We start from the raw sequence: 22357 nt of genomic DNA, 5'->3' as shown, positions 1-22357 counted from the left end.
TCTTGGCTACAGTAAATCCTGGTCAGACAGTAGGATGATGTGCCTGGCACTGGAAAATTTGAGGACGTAGAGCAGATGTTTTTGAGCTCTCAGCCACATTTTGGATACTGTTGACTTCTTCCTTAACGGTATCCTGGTACATGGCATTTGAAGCTGTTTGCTGCCCTTAGTGGCAAGGACATAATATAATAACTCCACAATAAAAATAAATAGCAAAATCCACATAGTTTGGTGCTGTAATAAGATCCTGCAGGTGGCTTTTGTATTAAGAGAACCAGCATATTTGTGTGTAGATTTCCATTCAGGGCTAGAAGTTTTGCTAGGAACTGTCACCTGAATTGCCTTTTAGGCAATTCTAGCCATGGAAAATGAAGGTATGAAAGCTGCTCCAAGCTGTGAAATGCTTGTGCTGAAGCACCAGACAAGGAGAATTGTGCAGATTCTGTAAAAATGCCATGTTGCTTTTACAGAATGGTGGCAGTGAAAGGTGATTAACAGTAAATTCCTTTCACAGCTGCAGATCCTAATTTTCCAGTGAATCAGACTGGTCATAATTATTAGAAGTTAAGCAAAAAGATTTAGATATTTACGTTCTCAGTCTTTTCAGGAGATGGCAATTCTGTATCAACTCACAGAAGGGTGTCATTACTGGCTGTAATAGGCCATAGTGTAAGCAGGGGGACAGGACTGTGAAAGGTATTTCTCCTCTGCAGTAATACAAAATAAGGAATTTTTCTCTGGGTTTTTCAATATAAATACATATAAAAAAATCCTGTAAATATTTAAAATGTGATCTTGTGGGTCTTTTAACTCATCTTCACGCATCTTTGTACATCTCAGCACAAAGTTCTTCATTAATAGTATCAGTTCAGTGAAAGAAATGTAAGCATCAACAGCAGTTGATGAGACAAGAGTCCCTGAATGCAGTAAAATGGAATATGCTCAAGTCAGTCTTGATTAACAAAAAATGCAAGGAGATACCATAATAAATATTAAGCTGAAAAAACAAGAGTTCTAATGGGTTATCTAGAAGCATCTACCTTCAGTAGTTTTAAAGTAAGAGCCATGATCCCAATTAAGGTAGTTGAAATGTTGAAAAATCCAAACTTTTCTATCTTAACTGTTTCAACACCTAGCACTCTGGCAAAAGAAATGTTTCATCCCAGGAGAAAATGAAGACCTTTTAAAATTTGGTGCTGGGAACAACCCTGAAACCACCTGCATGCAAGAGACAAATATGTATGGTGCAACTGTTATTGTAGAAAAATACTGTAAAGTAAGCACAAACTTTGATGCTTTGATCACTCAGAGTGGATTTGCCAAGGTCAGTCCCGAACCTGAATACAGTCAAGTACTAGAATCACACGTCTCATAACAAATATTACGCCAGATTTCTGAAACCTGTGCAGACTCTCATTGCAATCAAAGCCCTCGTATGTGCTTCAGCAGCTAGGGAAGCCTGGGGAGAACACTGGAAAAGCCTGCAGAACTTAGGTCGGAGAGGACGTAATCTTGAAGAACGCTGCAAAAGCTTTTCCCCACTAAGATGGAAAAAAGCCCCCGGACGAGCGCAGCCCGGAACGCGCCGGGTTTGTGGCCGGGGTGGGACTCGAACCCGGACTCACCCCAGGCCACGCCCCCGACCACGCCCCCGCGGCGCGCGCGTCCTAGCGACCGTTGCGGCGTTTCAAACACACACACGCTCCTGCCGCAGCCAGTCAGCGCGCGCACCGCGCCCAGGGTCTGTCGGGAGCTCGCCCCCGGCCGAAGCAGTGCCGGGGTGCGGAGCTATCGCGCAGGCGCCCTGCGAGGCGGATGGCACTGCCTGCGCCCCGATCCCCGCGCATGCGCACTGTGCGGCGGTGGCGGCGGGCGGGGAGCGCGGTCGGCACCGAGGGAAGCAGCGGGAGCGCTCCCACCGCCACCGCGGGCAGCGGCACCGGCAGCGGCACCGGCAGCAGCCGCTGGAGGAATTGGCCGCCCCCGGGCCGCCCCCGGGATGCGGCGCTGCTGCGGCCGCCCCCCGCGCCGGGCCCGGCGCGCCCCCGGGCTGAGCCCGCGGCGCCGCCCGCGGGGCCTGTAGGGCCGGGGCAGCGGCGGCCCGAGGAGCCGCGGCGGCCGCCGGCAGTGAATGGGCGCCGCGGCGGAGCGGGAGGAGCCGGAGCCTCTGCCGCCGCGATGGCTCAGGAGAAGATGGAGCTGGACCTGGAGCTGCCGCCGGGGAGCGCCGCGGCCCCGGGCGACGGCGGCGGCCTGAGGCGATCGAACAGCGCCCCGCTCATCCACGGGCTCAGGTGAGGGGCCCGGGGGGCTTGGCTCATCGAGGCTGGGGTCGCCGCCGCCCGCCGGCCTCGCCGCGGGCCTTGGGCCAGGCCTGGCGCTCCCTCAGCGGCCTCTGGAACGTGTCCCTTGTCCTGCGGGGCCGGGGCCGCCAGTGCCCCCTTGTCCCCCCTCGCCTTAAGGAAGGTGCTCGCTGCGCTCCCACAGCGACAGCAGTGCTCCTGTTCAAATAAAATGATGTTTTCAGCGCTCTGGAGACTGCAGCACGTGTCACAGCACTGTGGAGCTTTAAGTAAAGCGCACCCGAGAACGCTGTTCACAAAACTTTGTTTTTTCCCCCTGCAGTGACAACTCCCAGGTGTTTCAGCCTTACGTGTTGCGGACTCGCAGGAACAGCACAACAGTTATGAGCCGTCATGGAATGGTGAGGAATCTTAAGCGTGTCATGTTTACACACAACGAGGAATAGTTGGAGTAGAGAAATGAAGTTAAACTTGATTTGTATTTGCACTTGGTATCCTAGCAAGACACCAAGCTGCAGAATAAGCATTTTTTCACCTCCAACTACAGCCTGCAATGAAATAATACTGGTGTATTGACTGTGTGTCCCCAAAGAAGACAAGAGTAGTTGAAGTAGTATGTGAGTCCCCCATATGAAGTGCAGTTTTAAAGTTAATTTGATCCCGACTGTGTGTTAGAAGAGTAAAATGCTGTCCCAGTTAAAAGTCTTGAAAGGGTGTTTTGATTTGTTGTGAGAAGGGATGAGGGAGTCACAGTTCTTTGTTGACCTGTTTGACATAGTGCGCTTTTTTTACAAAGGCAGAACACTAGACCTCAGAAAATCACTGAAAGAAGAGGAATTTATTTGTTGCTTTCTGTTATGTGTGGTAGTGTACACTACTGCAGTTGTTTAACTTTTCAAAGATGTTGCATTTCTTTTTTTCCACCCTCTCCTTGTGAGGTGAGGGATTTATATGCTCCGTCCACTGAAATTTTTCTGTCTTGTCTGAGGGTAGTGAAGATTAAATACTGCTTTTCTCAAAACCTTGAAGTTGTGAAATAAGTTTCCTCTATGTCTTGTGTTCAGGAAAGGTGACAGGGAATTATAACTCAAAGTCTTCTCTTGTGAGATTTCTTGAGAATCCAAAATTTTGGAGCTTGTCAGTAGGTGTGACACTGGACACACAGTCATCTTGAGTGGGAACTGTTGCCCACTTACTTGTGATAGAGTTCCAGAGGAATTAGATGCATAAAATGGCACACAATTGAAAAATTGCAGAAGTCAAGCTTTAGAGAGCATTGTTCAAGACTGAGTTGAAGCATTGAGATTTCTCCTTTACAGTAGCCAGCTGGTTGAGTAAGGTGTACTGCAGGAGTTTGTCATATCCTGGGCAGTGGGGAATTGTGTAACAATCATAGCTTCATTTGTAGTAGCTCACTTGTCTAAATGGCATCTGTAGCTATTTGTGTACTTGAGATGCTGAGCAGCATCTGCCTGCAGGTCAGATCCGTGCCACTTGCTGAGTGATACAAGGAATTTGTAAGTGGTAAAACAAGTCTTTTCTCTTGAAGGTCAGTGTTTGCTTTTTTGCAATATTGTTTGAGTCATCCACATGTAGTTGTGCAGCTCATTTTGAACTCCCTAAGAATGTAGTTGATGGTAAATAGTATGTATGCAAGCAGTTATGTGTGATTTAATCATTGTGGCTGTCGCTTTTTTCCCAGTTCTTGTCATCATCTCCTATTCGTATTCCTAGCAGCCGACTTCATCAGATCAGAAGGGTAAGTAGTTATCTGTGTATTCAGTAACAGAATGAAAAGTACTATATAATATTAAAGTACTTGCACAGTGGGGGTTTCTTTCCTATTGAGTTGTTCAAGTACTAAAGAAAACTGAATATTTCTTTAGACTTAATTTCAACAAGGAAGTAGCCTTGCCAGGCTTATTATGTTTAAGATACTGTGCATTTTAGAAGTATTTAATTTAAGAGAAGCAGTGAGCTGGACTGGTGGCTGTCCTGTCTTTTCTGCAGTGGTTCTGCTGTTCATGTTTCAGTCCTGATGGCAAATAATGGAATCACGAGTGTTATTTCAAGTACCTGTAATGAATCAAATGTTATGGGAAAACTTATGGTATTTATCTCCTGCAGGAGGAAGGAGTGGATTTAATGAACAGAGAAGCAGCACATGAAAGGTGAGTGTTATTGAAAGAAGGTGATAAAATAGCTAGAGTTATCCTCTTTGTAGCTACTGATGGGGTTTTTTGTATTCTAGGGAAGTGCAGACAGCAATGCAGATAAGCCAGTCATGGGAGGAAAGCTTGAGCCTGGTAATCTTTTTATAGATGTTTCCTATTTAATTCTACTTTTACACTCAACTGACGAATTTAAGGGAAAGAGAGGAATTAACTGTGAAAATAATTTAAGAAGAATTTAAGCTCATCTGCTTTAGCTGCTTTGTGCATTTGACCCAATGACTTTCCATTAGAAGGTTGTACCTTGGATTTCAAGGTAATGTCCTGTGCCAGTGTTAAGTCTGAAAACTTGTATTCACAGAGCGACAATGACTTGGACAAGTCTGAGAAATCTTTTTCCCCAAAGAGAATAGACTTCATTCCAGTTTCACCTGCACCTTCACCTACAAGAGGAATAGGAAAGGTAGGATAAGTGAAATACCAAACTAAGACAATATTTCAGAATTCTAGACCAAGCTGAACTGTCGAGACGTGTAATTTCATAAGTTGTTCCATAGTTCAAAAAACCCCTGAACAACACAACCAAACAGGCACTAAAAAACCCCGATCCATATTTTGTTGGTTTCTTAGAACCAGTGGTTGCCATCTGGGAGCCTGCAGAGTTTAAGCGGTGAAACACTGGATGTTTTCAGTTACTGCTATTTGTGCAGTGTTCGGGTGGGTTGGGGTTCTGGTTGTAGGGAAGCTGGAAGATGTCATGAGGATAGTCCTGGACAGGATCTTCAGGTGCAGAAGTGGAGGGATGCTGGGAAAGAAGCATTAAAATAGGACTGCAGATCTGTGTGGTGAGAGATGAAAATGTGTCCATCGGTTATGGAAAGGAAGGCACAAATGCACTCTGAAAGAGGACTTAGGTACAACTGAACTTGTACTGAAATCTGGTGGCAGATGCCAGAGAAAAAGAGGTGGATCTTAGATAAACTACTTTTCCAGTGAGGATTGGAAAACTGAAATGCAGCACAGAGAAACTGGCATCTGGGTTTAAAGATGGGCTGCTTGACCTTGTTTGCACCCTCTTGTGTGATTCTGCTTTTGTACTGCCAGTATTTCGCTGCATGCTCCTACCAGATCGGTGCACATAACAGCCACGTACAAGTGCTGGGTGAATGTGTTCCTGGGAAAACACTGATGCTGGCAGCTGGTTCTGTACCTTTGGAATTCTGACTGTAAAGTACTAGCAGATAACTTAACAGAAAGATTTTTGTGTTTAGCTAGAAGCATTCATGGGCTAAGCTCAAATTAGCTGCAGAATCACAGAGCTAAATATCCTATTTTACTCTGAAATATTGTCAGTTTTCAGGTCAGATGTATTTTGAGTAAACTTGTTTAACAAGCCCCTTAAAAGAACTAAGTCCTGAGTACTGTACTGCACTGCTGTTTCTAAATGTAACAAAGAACAGAAACAATTCTCTTATTTAGAGAACAGTGTCTATTTCAATTTTACTTTTCTTGTGGGTTTTGATTAGCTTCATCTGAGCAGAATTGCATGGGCCAGTATGTTTTTGTAAATTAAGCTCTAATATTTGTAAGATTACATTTGATAATCTGCCTATTCTGTTCCTAGCTTTTCTTAAGAATAAGAAGGCCATGGTGGGGGGGGGGGATGTTTGGTTTGGAGGGTGGAGTGTAACATCTGAGTATTTTAAAGGAAATTCTGAAGTATCTTCATTTGAGCTTTCTTCCTGCAGCAATGTTTTTCACCGTCATTGCAAATGTTTGTGAGCAGTAATGGATTACCTCCAAGCCCTATTCCCAGTCCAACAAGGCGATTCTGCAAGTAAGTAATGAGTGTCTGTTGTGCTAGCATTGGAATTTAAACCAAAGATTAATTAAAGTTGATGTTAAGGCATTAAAAGAGACTTCACTTTTACAGCTGCTGAAGCATTGCCACATAAAAATGCTCTGAAAGTTCAAACTTTACCAATGGTAACTTTATGTGGGTGCTTTTATAGAGCCTGTGTCAACTTTGGACTAGACTTGGTAACTTGAGAGGAGGTTCTCAGATATTTCAAATTAACTTTGTCTGCAGATCAGTTTTATATAAATATGCCACAAAATTTATAAAAGGATTGAAATGAGGATGTGATTCACTAAGGGAAGTGAAAATAGAAAATTTAGTACAACTTCATGTGGCAGATAATCTGCTCTAATAGGCAGCACTTACTTGTTATCTATGTATTTAGATTCCATAAGAATTCCAGCTGTGCAGGAATAGTTTTGAAGAATGCTTCATATGCTGTGGTTGTGTTGATTTGATGCAAATTGGAACCTTTACAGGACTGACTCAGTATTCTCTCTTCAGCAGGAGGAGTCAAAGTCCAATCAACTGTATCAGGCCCAGTGTTCTTGGCCCCATTAAAAGAAAAGGTGTGTGTTTTTACCTTACAAGATGTTTTAATATGGATGTAGTTTTCTAGCTGGATACATTTTTTTGTTGGTCTGTAAATATAATGCACGTGTATCCACAGTGAACTGAAATTTGCCAGGCATAACTCAAAAATACAATGTAAAGTAGCTAGTCTAAAACACAGGAATGAAAAACTTAAAAAACAGCCACTGCTTGAAATAGGGAAACTTTATTATACATCAAATTAAATGGCAGAGCTTAAAAATATTCATAACTTTCCTACAAGTCCCACTGAACAGTGCACACCCTTCAGATCATCTTAGGAATGTTGCTTATCATGCAGTATCTTCTAAACTTAGTACTGAATGTTTGTTTTCTCTCTGAAAGTTCAGAAGATGAGTGTTTAGAGAAATGGAATAGATCAGTGCCCTTTCCTCCTGAAGGGGGGAAAACACATTCTTTACTGGAAGTGTTCCATGTTAGAGATTTTCAAATAACATCCCTGAACCAAGCTTAGTCGAACTGTAAGATATTTTTAAAGTGTGCTTTTAGCTGTGCTTATCCTTTCTGCTTTTTTTTTTTAACTTAGGCATTCTTAATTGTACCAAAAACATGTCCTTCTATTGTACAAGACTTACATTTGAGAAGAGTTACCTTTTGTTGTTTGGCTTTTTTTTTTTTAGTACTGCTTGTCCTATCAGATAAAGAACATTGTCTAACTGATACTGATTTGACAGAGGACAGAGACAAGTTTTCTCATAGATGTCAGTTCTATCTTGGCTTTTATTTTCTGTGAATTTTAGAGGCATTAAAATTAAACAAAAGTTATTAAGCTAAATGATCAATAAGGCATAGGTATCCACACTTGTACTTTACACAAATTGTAAAAGCAATGCAGGTAGAGACAGGCCTTTCCTCACCAAATCCATGTGCTCCCATGGAGCATCTTTTACAAAGTAGAGATAGGAGTTTGCCTTTTCTTATTTGAAGTACCAAGGAATTTTTCAAATGCTGCTTAATTTTGAAACATCTAATCTATTTAAATGAACTTACTTTGTTTTCCTAAATATGTGGTCCTGTTTTTTTCTGAATTTTAGCAGTAGATTTATAGTAGGAGAAGGAAAGCCATGAACTGAAGAACTTTTCACTGCTATAGGGACTTAATACTGTAGACTGTGCAATGTGTTGTAGCAGTGCAGATTTGTCTCTGTGAAATTTAAGGGACAAAAGTGTTACCTAAGTTGTTGTTTTGTTCATTTTGTTCATACTAGAAGACCAAGTATTTTATAAATGTTTTTTGCCTATTCTGCTTGCTAGAAGCAATATCCCTTACCTTAAGACAGGAAGGTATCCCTGTGGGCTGAAGGAAATGAAACTTGGGGGGTTATCAGTCTTTTATAAAATGTGGCAGTGTGATTCTGTTGCAGAATGTATAAACTGGTTCGCTGTAATGGTTTTAACCTCTGTCAGGTTTTCAAACTGACTCTGCAACTACTGCAAAGTGTATGTAAAAGCCAAAAAAATTATTACCATTTCATGCCTTTTTTTTTTTTTCCAAACTAAAAATGAAAATATGGTGTGGCTGAGAGGGTTTTCTTTCTTTTTTTTAATTTTTATTTTCAAGTTCATGATGTTTTCAGATACCATTTGTAGAACAGCTATTAGTGAGCCAGCTCGTTCTTAGGGCAGATTATACTAAACAGATTACATTAGTTCTCCCCATCATATTTAATCTCTTAATGTCTGTAGATGGTTACAGGTACAAAGACAGTCTGATCCATGATGAGTAAGTGGAAATGCTTCCACATGACAGATTTATTTCATTCAGCTTTCCTGTAAAAGTGCAGGCATCAGAATTCATTGTACAGGGGAGGGTGAAACTGAATCCAGCTGTCATTCTTATTTTCGTAACCACTAGCACTTTTAAACTTCGTATTTTGACTTATATCAATTACCTCATCTCAGCTGTTTACTTAAAACTAAGTCATGGTAATTAGTTTGCTTTAGATTATTTTGTCTGATTGCAGTACAGGTAGCAAGTTTTATGTCTTTGAGATCACTGTAGCCCCTCAGATACTGCTGAAGCTTTAGCTAAGGATGGATTGGATGGTTTAACAGCAGCTATCCTCAAATTAATGTGTTAGCCGGGTGCTTGGTTGCCTGAATTAGAGAACTTGTGTTACAAATGCAACCATGGAGTATTGTGGGTCAAACCTTTCTTTTACAGCAGACAAGTATTAAATGGATATTCCAGAGACTCAAGTGAGTTTGATTATTTGCACTGTTTTCCTTAGGTGAAATGGAAACTGAAAGTCAGCCAAAGAGACTTTTCCAAGGAACAACCAACATGCTTTCTCCAGATGTTACACACCTGACAGATCTCAGTTCATGGTATTGTATGTCATGTGCCCTGAAATGCCAAAACAAGGAATGTGCATTTATCACAAGCTTTCTAGTTGTTTTTTCCAGGAAAAAAATACTTTGTGTGTATCTTGCGGATGTGTATTAATGGGAACTATCCTGTGGTCGTGTCCTGTGGCAATGGTCCTGCTCCTTTGATCAATTCTTCCTGAACAGACTCTAGCCTAGATTTTTCTATGAAAGCTTTTACACTGACTGTAATTGTTACAAATCCCTGTTGATTCATAAGCAAAGTTACTTTACTTCATCATTACAGTATGTTGTAGGCAGTGGTCATATAGTCTGTGGCACTTCCCTGAATACTTAGAAAATGTGTATGGGTATTTAATTGTTCTTGTCCCTAAGTTCATGATTTTTAGAGTTACATCATCTTTCTTTATTACAATCATAAAATACTACGGTTTTTTTGTGTCAAGTCAGATACTAAGTATTCAAAAGTATCAGGTGTTATTACTGTAATTCCAGTTTACCTACAGACTTGAAACTGCCTAGATTTTTTCCATATTGCTTCCCCCCTAAATTGCAAAAGCATCAATTTAGATGCCCTCTGGGATCTTGTATCAAGACTTCAAAATCCAAACACAGGAATTCTGTGGGAAAAATAGGTCTGATCTTGCTTTGAGCAGTGCAGTGTTAAAGAGCATGCTGGCTAATTAATGACATCTTTGCTGCATTGCTGATTAGTGTATTATTTTCCCTTTCCTATAAGCTTTTAAGGTTTTATACTTCTTAGTTGTCACCTCCTTTCTACGTCTGATTAAAATTAGCTTCGTAATTTATTCTGCATGTTAAAAAAACCCAGTAATTCTGCTCCTCATTCCCATGAGGAGCATGAATATCTATAACATGCTACAGAAAACAAGGAGTTTTCAGGGCTGCCAGTCTTGCAGTAAAGACTGAGTGGTAGTATAGGTCTCCTACAAGTCCTCTCCAAGGGGGAAGCGCATTAGTTTTGTACAGAGCCTCATGCCTCTGCACTAAAGAACCTTTTTCCCTTTCCCCAGCCTGTCCTCAGATATTCTCGATGGGAGTAGCAGCAGTGTTGGCTCTTCCTCTGATTCCCTGACTAAAGGCAGCATAACCACAGAGTCTCCAGTGACGTGCTCCAACTCCTGCTCCTCGTTCATACTGATGGATGACTTCTCACCCAAGTGACTTTACCAAGTCCTGAGTCAGTGTCTGGCTGTGCTGTCCCCTTCCTGTACACTCGTACAGAGAAATGAACTCTGATCCTTGAAGCATTCATATGAGGTTTATTAAAAGGAAAAATTGTTGTTACTGTAATCTTTGGCTACTTTCCAGTGATTTTTTTTTTTAATTTATCCATTTAATGGACATTGTAGACCATATAAATGTCTGGTTTTGCGAATTTATCTTTTAAACAAGATGTCTGCTGATATTATACTAACTTTTGCTTTCAGGAACTTGCATACACTTTTTGATTCCACGAATAGGTATCTACCTATTAGTGTTGCAATTTTTAGGAATGTACTTCTTCATCATCATGGTCACTATGTCTAGGGAAATAACTTGGTTCGGAAGGATTTGAAAATACTAATTTATTCTCTGGCACTTCTACTATTGAGTAAAATTATTCTTGCTTTTTTTTTTTTTTGAGTCACTTAGCCTCAAATTCCTTTATGGAAGGGAGAAAAATATTTTTTATTTTCTTAGTGCTGCTAGTAATTTTTATGAATTCATTTACAGGAGACCACATTGGGTGTGGAAGTCTCACTCTATTACATTAAACTAAAAACCCCACAGCAAAATAACTAATGACTGTCACTTTTGCCATCAGTGAAGAAATAATAATACTCTACAAACATGATTAAATTAGCTGCATAGTTCTCTCTCTGGAACATTTGTCCTACAGATTGTATGAAATAAGCTCATTATTCAGCAAGATTTGGCCAGGAAAAATTAATCCACACCTTGATTGAAGACATACAGTGCAGATAACTAAGTTAATTAAACTACTGTGTAGGAGAACCATGTATGGCACCATCGATGTCTCCTGTGGCATTGAGGTCATAAGTATTTTTGTGCCTTAGGGGACATTGTTACAAAATTATGGAATGTAAACCAGAGGGGTGGGTGGGGAAAGTCCTTTGTGTACAGCTTGTTTATAGAGTGCTTACTCGAGTCTGTCAGCGGTGCTGCTTCCCTTAGTGTTCCTGTCCAAGGTGTGGAGGTGCTGGGGCAGCCCCACCTCCGAGGGGCAGTCAAGGTGACACCCTTTGCAGCTGCTCTGGACAGAGTTTGTCCCTTTGTTGGTCATGAGCAGAGCAAACAGCTCAGCAAATGTTTGATTCCTAAGGAAAGGCTTTGGATTGGATACGAGCTCTGCAAATTGCTTGGTGAAGGAGTTCTCTTTGAGCTATGAGTAGTCTTGATACAGTACCTTGGTCAGTCTGAGGTAGGAACAGATATTTTACTTTTTAAAAACTATAATGGGGCAAAATAAATCCGTTTGTAATCTACTGTGTTACGCTATTTATTATTTATAACTCTGTAAAAAGTCTGTGGTGATGAATTATAGTATTTTTTTATGATTGAATAAGTTTTTTATGTTCAGTAATTGCTGGCCGGTTTGTATTTAATACGCAACATTGTCTGCCAGAATCATAAGCTTCCATTTTTGAATGTTTGTAACATAAATGCTTTTGTTACCTAAAAGTACAACTTGTGATCTTTCTGAAAGAAAATAGCACTGAATTTAAAGAAAGATTATGTGCTTTAGATGTGAGCACAATCTCTGGCAATACTGTCTGGCTAAAAGGGGGAGGGGGAGAACCATAGTTTTTTCTGTTCCGAAGAAGCCGTTGGGTATCCAGAAGATGTGTACATACCAGATTATTTTTAAAAGCGTTTCCATTAAATTGTAAGAACTACCAGAATGGGCCAACAGTGGCACTATTACTTGTAATATCATTTCCACCTGTGGAGCATTAGTTCCGCACTTCAAATAAATGTGCATATTGTAAAATATTGTCCATTCGTGCCATTCTTAAATGAGCTCTACAGTACTGAATGTTAATTTTGTTTGTATATGCACAGTGCTATTTCTTGAATTTTTGATGTCTTAAGTCGCTTAATTTTTTTATTCATGCCTGTATCTTCTCTGCCTTCTTTGTGCTTAAAGAAGGCTGCTTTTCCATTTGCAAAATATTGATAAACAGTCTGTGATAAAATACAACTCCATTACCTGTGCCCCAGTTCCCTTCTACTGTGCTTTTACTGGTACCGTGATTTAGAAATCTGAACAAGGGGTGGCAGGAGGGGGAACCTATTGCATGCTTTCTTAAACCTGAGAAGAGCATAGTTATTGCTTAATTTTGGCTGATTTACCTGTACAATTGATGTATTCCAGATTTGTTTGTTAGTGGAGAGTCTTATCTGAGTGCTGGCCTCTGTAAACATTCGAATGTAAGCTGCATAAAGCGAGCGCACAAAATAGTCACTCTTGTTACAGCAGTTTTTTGTAGTGTTCTGGCTATTCCCCACTCCTGGAATGTCTTGTAAAAGACATTGCTCTTTTATAAAATATATATGTAATGCACACACTTGCTGTGTCTGTTGTTTCAGAATGAATGGATGTTGCTGTGTAATAGGCCCAAGGCAGGCCCAGGTTCTCTTTCACACTCCTAACATACACAACTTGTTCATTTTGAAACAAAGTTTTCTAATATGCTGATGATTATACTTGCACTTAACTGCATTTGAGTTGCAACGGCTTAGAGGGTTGATTGATATTGTAGCATACTCTGACTAAAACTGACTAAAAGTTGCATGTCTGGATTTGTTACCTGCTTTGTCTGAGGGAATTAGATACCAGTTGGGAAAGAAGGCCAGCTGGTGCTGGTAGTCAGCTTTAATGTGTAACTATTGACATTTAACAACTGGTTTTTATGACTTCACCAGACTTATTTTTGCTGAATTGCCTTGATGAGAGTCTGAGAATTCCTGTCTTTCCCCCACTTCCTTCTTTTTGTAAGGGATCATTAGCACATATCTGTTGCTGAGAATCACAGTGATGAGTCACCTTTAAGGTAATAGTTGAGAACTAAGTTAAAATACCTGTGTAATTCAAGCAGCATTTTAGATGGACTATTTTTAATATGTTAATTAGCACAGCATTACAGCAATGGTCTTTGTACAGCTCATTGACCAGCACTGCCTTTAGATCGTAGCCAGAGCTCGCTGAATCCTCATTTCATGGGCTTAAAATGCTGGAAGGATTTTACCAATGGTTTAGAAAAATGTGTGTGTCAGCTGTGGAACTCTGTGTTTTGATAATATCAAGTGTTCTGCATCAGGAAATGGATCACAGTGTGCATGTTTCTTTCTCCTTCATTGAATTTCAAATTGGGGGATCATGGGCCCAAAAGCCTGTATTTAAGGGGCTATTTTTCTGACTGTATGTGATGAAATACATTCTCCTACAATGAAAGTAATTAAACTGTCAGTGTGTGAGGATGTAAATCTGAGTTCTGCAGACTTTATTGGAAAACTCAAAGGGCACAAGGAACTCTATACTGCCTAAAAACACTAAAGCGGGATTTTTTTTTTTTTTTATTTTGTAAGTCATGATAAAAATAGAGAACTCATTTTAACAGCTTAAAATGCTAAAAACATTTTAAATGCAAGGCTTTAGCTTGGCATGTGTCTCCAGGCAGGTCCACGCTGAGGGCTGTATGCAGAGGTGAACCTGAGCAGGCTCAGGCAGGTTTGGAACTCAGGTTCTGGTGCACAAATACAATAGACTGGACCAGGGAAATTATTTTTTGCAAATATTCACGTTCTTATCTGTAGACTCTGCTAATACATTGTGTGACAAAAAAGATGGGAACTTGTTTTTCCTGGAAGGAATTTCATCTGCATATAATTTTCCTGGTAACTTAATAATAAAAAAGCTTTGCATTAACACAAGTTCAAAAATTCCATGAAGTCATAGGCCTGTTGCATTTGCTTTTTTGGGGTAAACGCCAAGGAGTATTTCTGGAGCTATACAAACTGTCCCTTGTATTCCAAGGCTATTATATGAATGGCAGCTGTCCATAGTAGATGGAAAGGGATTTTGCCTATCATTCAGTATTTCAGTCTCTCTTGAGGCCTGTTAAATAATCCTTAGCAAATTCAGCATAAGATGGTCACCGGAGGTACCAGAAGACCCAGTGAGAAGGAAGTAGTGACTTGCTCCTCTGACTATAAATTAAGAGTTTTAGCCTTGAGTTAATCTTACCCAGCTAATTTTCAAAGGAAAAATGCATTTTTCAGACAACGGAGACTTTTCATGGGGGTCTACCCTGTTCAGACTTAGAGGAAAAGGGTCCTTGTGGGCAATTCTAGGGCTGTTTTGCTTAATCCACTCCAAAAAGAGGGACCTGTGCTTGCCCATCAGAATTGGAGTAGCATTGTCTCAGTTCCAGCTGGTTTTGGGGAGGGCAGGGATTTGGTGTTTGGGTTTCCTTAATGGCTGGTTATCTTAACTCTCAAAGGTCCCAACAAGGACCTTTGTTATCAGGCTAAAATCAGAAGTAGGTGTTGTTTTAGGGTGTTGGGGTCCCTCCCCTGCCATGTAGCCCTGGGAGAGGGGCCCTGAGGGCACAGACACGGGGCTTCCCTGCCCCTGCTCAGCCTCGTTCCCATTGGTTGGTTTGTGTTCCCTGCGCGGGCAGAAGGATCCTTGGTCCCGTGACTGGAACAGTTCCTGGGCAGAGCCCCGGCCATGCGGCTGGAGAAATAAACATCTCTGAAACAGCTATCAAGAATCTGTCTGTCCATATATATTTCCTTTCCGCGGGACTCCTGGTTTGATATATGCGTGTTGCAGGATCCCCACTGCAACAAATGGTGGAGAATGAGAGCAGAACGATCCCCGATCCCTAAGCGACTGATTTGTGTGAGTAAACCCTGAAAACTTTGGATTCCTCTTCTTGGTTTTGCTTTGCTATTCCATATCTAAACTATGGAGGAACCGTGGGAAGACTCTTGGCTCTCAGAGCCGCATATGGACATTTATCTTAAACTTAAAATGATTCTTGAACAACGATTTGTAAATTTTAGCTTGATTCAAGCTCAAAAAGAACTGAAACACTTCCTGGCATGGTTGTTTAAGAACTTTTTCTATGTTTCTTGGGATTTAATTCTTACCAAGGGCTTTTGGAAAACCGTTTGGACACAGTTAATACTGGAGTCAAAATATATGCCGATGGAAGAATATTTTTGTGAATATTATTTAGTTACCGAGACTGTTGAGCAATGTCAGCTGTGTCCTGGCGAAGGGAAGCCTGGCGCAGGGACCGTGCGGCCCAGGCCACGTGCACCAAGCGCTCTGCGAGCAGCAGCGAGGCAGTTCCCGCGTGCGGGCGGAGCCACGCGAGCCGCAGTGTCGGTGGCGGAGTGAGGCGCGGCGGGACCCGGCGGTGCTCGCACGGCACAGCACAGCGTGTGGTGGAGCGAGCCCCGTGAACGCCCGACCGAGAGAGGCGGTGCGCGGGCGGCGGCTGGCGGCGGTGGCGGTGGAGCGGAGCCGCGCCCAGCCGAGACGCGCGCTGGAGCAGAGCGCGGGGGGGTCGTCGCTCGGGGGCCCGGCCGAGACGTGGGTACAGCGCCTGGCAGCGGCAGCGAAGCTGCGACCAGAGGAGGCGACGCACGGAGAACTGAGCGGCGCGGCCCGGCCCGGCCCGCGCGGCCCCGAACGCGACCCCGGGAAGAGCGCGCAGGCACCAGCAGCCCCGACAATTCCAACTCGGGAGCGACCAAAGGAGAGAGCAAAGACGCAGCGAGACAGAAAACAGCAGCCACTCGGAAAAAGGAAAAGATCATAGTAACTAAGACCTTAGGGATAGTAAAATGGTATAATGTTAAGCAAAATTATGGTTTTATAACAAGGTGTGACAACCAGCAAGACATATTCGTGCATAGAACTGCTATTAAAAAGAATAACCCTGAAAAATGGATCCCAAGCTTGGGAGATGGAGAGGTGGTGGAATTTAATATTGTTCTAGGGAGAAAAGGGTTACAAGCATCGCAGGTCACTGGGCCTGATGGTGTTCCTGTAAAAGGCAGTATATATGCAAAAAATCGTAGTCATGTTAGACAATATCTCCATTGTAAGCCCCCCCTACAGTCTCCCTTTCCTAATCCCACCTTTCCCTTTTACCCTATGTCCTATTACCCCCAGTGTATTCCTAATCCGTTTTTTCACCCATGGTTTCCCTCACAAAACCATGCTTTTGCCAATTGTTTCCCCAAAAATCCCTTTCCAATGCCGAGTGGGGGATGAAAAGGGGGAGGGAAGAAGTTAAACCCTCTCCTGCCTCAGTTTCCCCACAAAGCATGCTCAGAGAGTCCTGTCTCCCTTCTGTCAGCCCTAAGATGTTCCACAGAATCTGTTTGGACATTTAAAGACTCAGGAGGGTGGCTTGTTTTGTCTTGAAACTGTTCTTGTTATGTTTATCCAGTTGTTTTCATTCCCCTTTTATTAAAATAAAACGGGTGAGGTGTTGGGGTCCCTCCCCCGCCGTGTAGCCCTGGGAGAGGGGCCCTGAGGGCACAGACACGGGGCTTCCCTGTCCCTGCTCAGCCTCGTTCCCATTGGTTGGTTTGTGTTCCCTGCGCGGGCAGAAGGACCCTTGGTCCCGTGACTGGAACAGTTCCTGAGCAGAGCCCCGGCCATGCGGCTGGAGAAATAAACATCTCTGAAACATCTAGCAAGAATCTGTCTGTCCATATATATTTCCTTTCCACGGGACTCCTGGTTTGATATATGCGTGTTGCAGGATCCCCACTGCAACATTAGGGCAAGTCTATTTTCTGAGAGAGTAATTATGCTGCAGTGCTGGTTTAAGGGTGACAGCTGGGGTTTGCTTCCTGCTGTAGGGACAGGGCTGCTGTTCCCATAAGTGCAAAGGCACAAAAGCCACTGTAAAGTGTCCCTGTACCTCAAGGCTATTCCTTTAGAGTGGACTGGGCACTTGGCGGAAATCTCTTGTTTCGATCCAAAACCTTTTTGCATTCAAGCTGCTTTTTGTTACTTACTCTTAGATCTTAAAGCGTTTTGGTTTGAGCCTTGCCTCTGATTAGCGTGCCAGGGCCAGCGTTTTCTGTTTAAACCTGAAGCAATTTGGTTTGTTGTTCTTGCATTATAAAGTTTGGAGATGGGGAGGAGGTGGGTTCTTGCTATTAACAAAGATTGTGGGGGTTTAAAAGAAATGAGACCTGAAAACGCAGAATAAAGAAACGCCCATTTTTAGTGAACCAATTTCGCTGGTTTGATACCAGGCTCTTTCTCTAAACACAGGCAATAGTCTTTTGAGCATATTTTTAGTAGCACCAACAAAACCCAATGTGCTTCCACCTCCAACGTCTTTGTACTGTAAAGTAAGAATTTATTACTGAAAGACCGTAAGTTTTGTTCATCTCTAACCAGCCAGACCACGCTCAGTCTCTGAGTGAGTTTGCAGTAACAGTCCCTGTGATTCAACAGGCCAGTTAGTGACACCAGGCTGTCAAGCAGTTCCTGTCTGTCTAAAAAGCATCTTAACACTGTACAAGAATTCTAACAGTGTTGTTCTTCCTTAGCTTATTTCTGAGGGCCATAAAATTTCATTATCTTTTTTACAAACACAATTATTATTTACTCTTAATTACTACAGGTTGCCTATCTTACTAAATAGCTGTGGTAAAATTCCTGGTGGACTCTTGCCTGTCTCTCATCTTGGGGTATAACAGACTTTGGGATTTTTGATTATTTTTCAGATAAGGCAATGTTTTCTGGAAGAATTATCCATTGTGTTTTGATTCTGCAAGGCGTTTGGATATAGTTTATGCAGAAGTAAGTCCTATTTAACAACATGACTTAAATGAATCTTGGAGACAATGACATGAGATTGTTTTTTCAGAAGATGAGTAGTTTAACCCCTGCATTACCTAATGAAACCTTCTGCATTCTGACACCACTTTTGAACTTCCACCAAAGTTGAGTAAGTTGGCAGAACCTCCTGGCTATTATTTGTGGTTGTATAGTTTATAACACAGATTACAAAAACCCTATTGTGCTAGAACAAAAGTATTTTCCTTCCCCCAAATAATTTACAATTTAAATTCATCATGAGAACTGTAATCATTTATCAATGCAATGTGTGTTTAACAATTTTTTCATTATGCAAAAATTAGTATTTGTGATAGGCAGGTAGAAAGCAGGTGGTATTAAAAGCTGTCGGCCCAAGTAAAATAAAGAATGTTATGGAAGTTAACTAGTCCAGAATCTAAATATAAATGTTGGATCTAGCCTCTGACAAAGCTCTACAAGCCCCTAAAATTTTGGAAAAATTCAGCTACTGCCATGAACTTAACAGCTCTTTCTCAACCCTAGTTAATGTCAACACTTCCCTATTTATGACCAGAACCTCCAAGAATTTGGAAGAAAAATAAATGTGAAAAGGGAGAGCTAGAATGAAAATGCCTCTGTGCCTATGATGTATGAGTATTAGTTAAAAGAATGTTACAAAGTACAGTGAGTTGGGACAAATGTGCTTTGAATAAGAGTTGAGAATGTACTATGTAGAGTATGTGTAGCATCTTGTTTGTGTGCAAGAACAGACTGTGAAAAAAACCAGCTTTGTATGGGAGAAGCAACATCAAAGGCCCTGAAAGAACTAGTGCAGTAATAGGAAACATTTTTGGTTTTTGAAGGCTCTTTTTTCTGCCGTTCACTTCTTTTTTTTTTCCTTCCCCCCCCCTCCCCCCCGTATTAAAACCCAACAGCTGAGCAATGTAAGGAGCATGGGTAGGGTGAGCTGGATGGGCAACAAGAAGGGATATGGAGGGCCAGCTGAATTTGTATGGGATTACCCAACTTCCCTCCTGCCCCCTTCACGTGGAGTTTGCATCAGCCTTAAAGTCTGTGGTTGTGTTTGTTGGACAACCAAAGCAAGGCTGGAAGCTCAGCTGCATGTCTTTAGCTGAAAAGTTAGTGCACAGGATTGTCAGCTTCTGTCAAATGTGTCCTAGAGGTGGGCAAAACTCTTCATGGGCGCAGAGCAGGAATGAGAGGGAAAGGGGAATTAGGAGTGTAGGAGTGGGACAAAGATGCCCCAGAAGCTCTGGGCACTGTGGGAGAGCACAAGGGAGCTGGTGGGACAGGGGACTGTAGACAAAGCATTGTAACTGAGCAGGGGGAGGAATATCACCCAGCAGGAAGGAGATGGCATGGCAGCAGGCTGCTGCACACACATGGTGTGGAGAAAGCGATGCTTTTCCTGAAGAATGTCAGGGTTATCCTTGCTGCCAACAGAAAGTTCACGCTGAGGAAGAAAGGTTGTGGTACAGCTGCATGCAGGCAGCAACCTGCCACAGCCACATCCTTACAGCCTGCACCTCTCTGGGTGTTTTCTGGGGAGTAGCAGAACGTTTTCAGCCTTGCTTTACATTAGCAACAAAGAACATAGAGCATGAAGGACTTGGAGCAAGCATCAATGCCAGCGAACAGCGCATCCCTGACTGTGCTGGGAGCTTTGGACCAGCTTGGGAAAGTTTGTGGGGATCTGGGTGGCCACGGGATGGCGTCTCGTGGCTTGCAAAGCACAGGACAGTGTTTTGTGAGCAGTGGTAATAGTGCCTGAAGTGCTCTGAACTGCACTCAACCTGCAGCTTCTGTTGCTAGAAGCTTCTAATGTTTTCTTGCTTTTCACTCACAACGTAACCTCTTCCTTCAGAGTCAACACTAATTTTCCAGAGTGAGGGTTTGGACTTCTTCACACTAATAACCTTAAAGCTGATTAAAAAATGGTTCTCTGTGGCTGTAAGGATAACGCAATCCCGTGCTAGAGCGGACTTGGATCAAATTTACTGACAACCTGAAATGAATGAGTAGGCCCTGCTCACAGCAAAAGAGCTTTCCTAGGAGTACACTGCACATTGGCTGTTTTCCCGGCCCTGTGGAGCCTTTCAGGAACCTGCTGTGGCACATTTCGGTTGGGTTTAGGGGATTGCAGTGTACAAGTTAGGTTTTTTCCCAAGTGCTGATGCTGCAATGTTCCCATCAGACCGCACGCAGGAAGCATCTTCCTATTCTTTCTCCTAATGGGCACACACAGACCTGGATCTTGGAGAATATACAGCAGCTTCAGCTCTGTAACCTGCAGCACACAGGGAATGTCTGCCTGCATGGAGACCATCCAGCCATGGAGCTGTACGCTGCTGCCCTGTCCAGGTGAGTGCTCAAGTAAGGCTGGCCAGAATGCGTCTGCTGCTGCTTTTGACAGAGATTTGGTTATTTACTGAAAACCAAAGTGTAAAATGGGGCAGCACCAGCTCTGGGCTGTGTGTGAGAGCTGCCTGCAGAGTCACGGTGTGGGCTGGGACGGTCCATCTGCTGCCTTCCAGCTCTGTGACCTTATCCAGTCTGGAAAGGAGCTGGGGGGAGGTGGGGGAGCCTTACGATCTTCGCAAAGGGCTTTGAGATCCCTCCACAGCAAGTGCTGTGCTGGGGCTGAGTACTATCAGCACTGCTGCTGCTGGGAATTCTGGTTTGGCCCCTGGATCAGTGACTGGCCTTGTTGTGCCTGTGCTGCACGAAGTTTTGACTGGAGCTGGGAGTGGTTTCTCTGCTCTTTCATAGTTTGCCTTCTCCTTCGCACGTCTCCAGCAGGAAGTGCAGATTCAGCAGGCATTGTATGCCTCAGCAGCCTGCCAGCTGCCTTGCTGAAGCTAATTCACAATTCAAGTCACTCCTGATAAGTTTGCAAACAATGTGCAGTGATTTCTGAGCTAGATAGCAGCTGAGCTGAACTCCTCCACTTCCAGCCTGTCAGTTGGACAAAGCTCTGCGCTTACTTTGTAAAGCTCATGGGTGAAACGTGGCCTCAATATTTTGTGCTTCTGTGATGTTTCATAAAGTTCTTATTTGTTTAGGAGTAGCTTTGAGTGTCATCATTATAATTGAAACCCTCAAATGAGTGTGTGGAGACACAGAGAGGGTGTATGATTAGTGTTGGTTGAATATGAGTCAGAAATTGAACCCAGGCAGTTTAGTTCTTCGATCATTGGATAATTGTGTTGCCCCCTCTATAACACACTGGAAGAGCCCGGGAATTTCACTGGGAATAACTCCAGTGAAAACACGAGCAACATTTTTTTCTTCAGCTAACTTCATGTGGCAGCCACTGGAAGTGTGCTCTGAGGAAGTGGCCCAGAGGAAGCGACTCTGCACTTGTGGCTCATCAGCCCTGGCAGGAAACAGCAGGTCAAAGTTAGAAGGAACTTACTTAAAAGCTAATGAGTGAGTGGTGCAGCAAGCACTGCAAGAAAGCAGGGCTCAACACTCAGCAGGGGAGCTTGGGGTTCTCTGTCTCCATCCTTATTCCACTTCCTCTCTTCTTGTTCACATCTGTTTAACCAGAGAGATGCCAAGGTGATGATCTATGAGATGAGAATTTGTAGGTGAGACTGTGCCCTCTCCTGATCGGAGCACAGCTTCCTCTGGAAAATGGGGCTGGTGCAGAAAACACACTGTTTAATCTTACTCAGTATGTTTTTATGAAATTAAATTAAATCCTCATGATTCTATATTTCAGCTTGGCAGATACTGTTTTTTTCAGACATGTAAGGTCAGTAGTTGCAAGTGTAGCAGCCTAGAACTGCAGGGTTTGACCATTCTGTGCAAAAATTGGTACAATACAGTGGCAGAAACAGGAACATATATTGCTTCTGCCAGATGACAGCAGAGTATTTTTCCTAGGTAGGCTTTGGGAAGCCCTCTTTAGTGCACGAGGTCACATCACAAGCAGACTTACATTTTGGAGTGAATTTGTCTCTGTGCCATGAGTTGGGTCAGGGTTTTTTTTACGCCTCCTTTAGTATTGGGATTGAAAATTCAAGTTGGAGAAACGTGAAAGCAATTGGGCCTAATCCATTCCTGTTGTTACTCTTTTTGTTTTCGCTGGAGTTACTCCAAGGCTGAATTCAGCATATGATGAACAACTTGTTCTCAAAAGTTGGAACTTAGGGGAGAAGGTTTTAGAGATGATCACGCAACTCTGGGGCTCCTT

The 22357-nt window shown here is 42.8% G+C and overlaps 1 protein-coding gene and 1 non-coding gene across 4 annotated transcripts; both read left to right on the top strand.

The window, feature by feature from the left end:
• Positions 1 to 1854: 1854 nt before the first annotated feature.
• On the top strand, positions 1855 to 12868 carry PABIR2 (PABIR family member 2). 3 transcript variants are annotated; one of them, XM_039572114.1, is made up of 10 exons: positions 1855 to 2294; positions 2626 to 2704; positions 4006 to 4062; positions 4431 to 4474; positions 4555 to 4609; positions 4836 to 4937; positions 6223 to 6311; positions 6840 to 6901; positions 9176 to 9272; positions 10307 to 12868. In XM_039572114.1, the coding sequence occupies exons 1-10, from the start codon at positions 2179 to 2181 to the stop codon at positions 10455 to 10457; spliced, it is 852 nt and encodes a 283-aa protein (XP_039428048.1). In that variant the 5' UTR covers positions 1855 to 2178; the 3' UTR covers positions 10458 to 12868. The 3 variants fall into 3 exon arrangements, with proteins under 3 accessions (XP_039428048.1, XP_039428049.1, XP_039428047.1); XM_039572115.1 differs by having other exon boundaries at positions 6837 to 6901; positions 9176 to 9277; positions 10307 to 10466; XM_039572113.1 differs by having other exon boundaries at positions 1857 to 2294; positions 6837 to 6901.
• Positions 10084 to 10227, top strand: LOC120412059. Its single transcript, XR_005604738.1, has one exon. It is a non-coding gene; the product is annotated as a small nucleolar RNA U109 (small nucleolar RNA).
• Positions 12869 to 22357: the final 9489 nt, after the last annotated feature.

This window comes from Corvus cornix, chromosome 4A (assembly GCF_000738735.6).
Source record: "Corvus cornix cornix isolate S_Up_H32 chromosome 4A, ASM73873v5, whole genome shotgun sequence".
Lineage (NCBI taxonomy): Eukaryota > Metazoa > Chordata > Aves > Passeriformes > Corvidae > Corvus > Corvus cornix.
The sequence above is the reverse complement of the archived record's forward strand: the minus strand, read 5'-3'. Positions and strand labels throughout refer to the sequence as shown.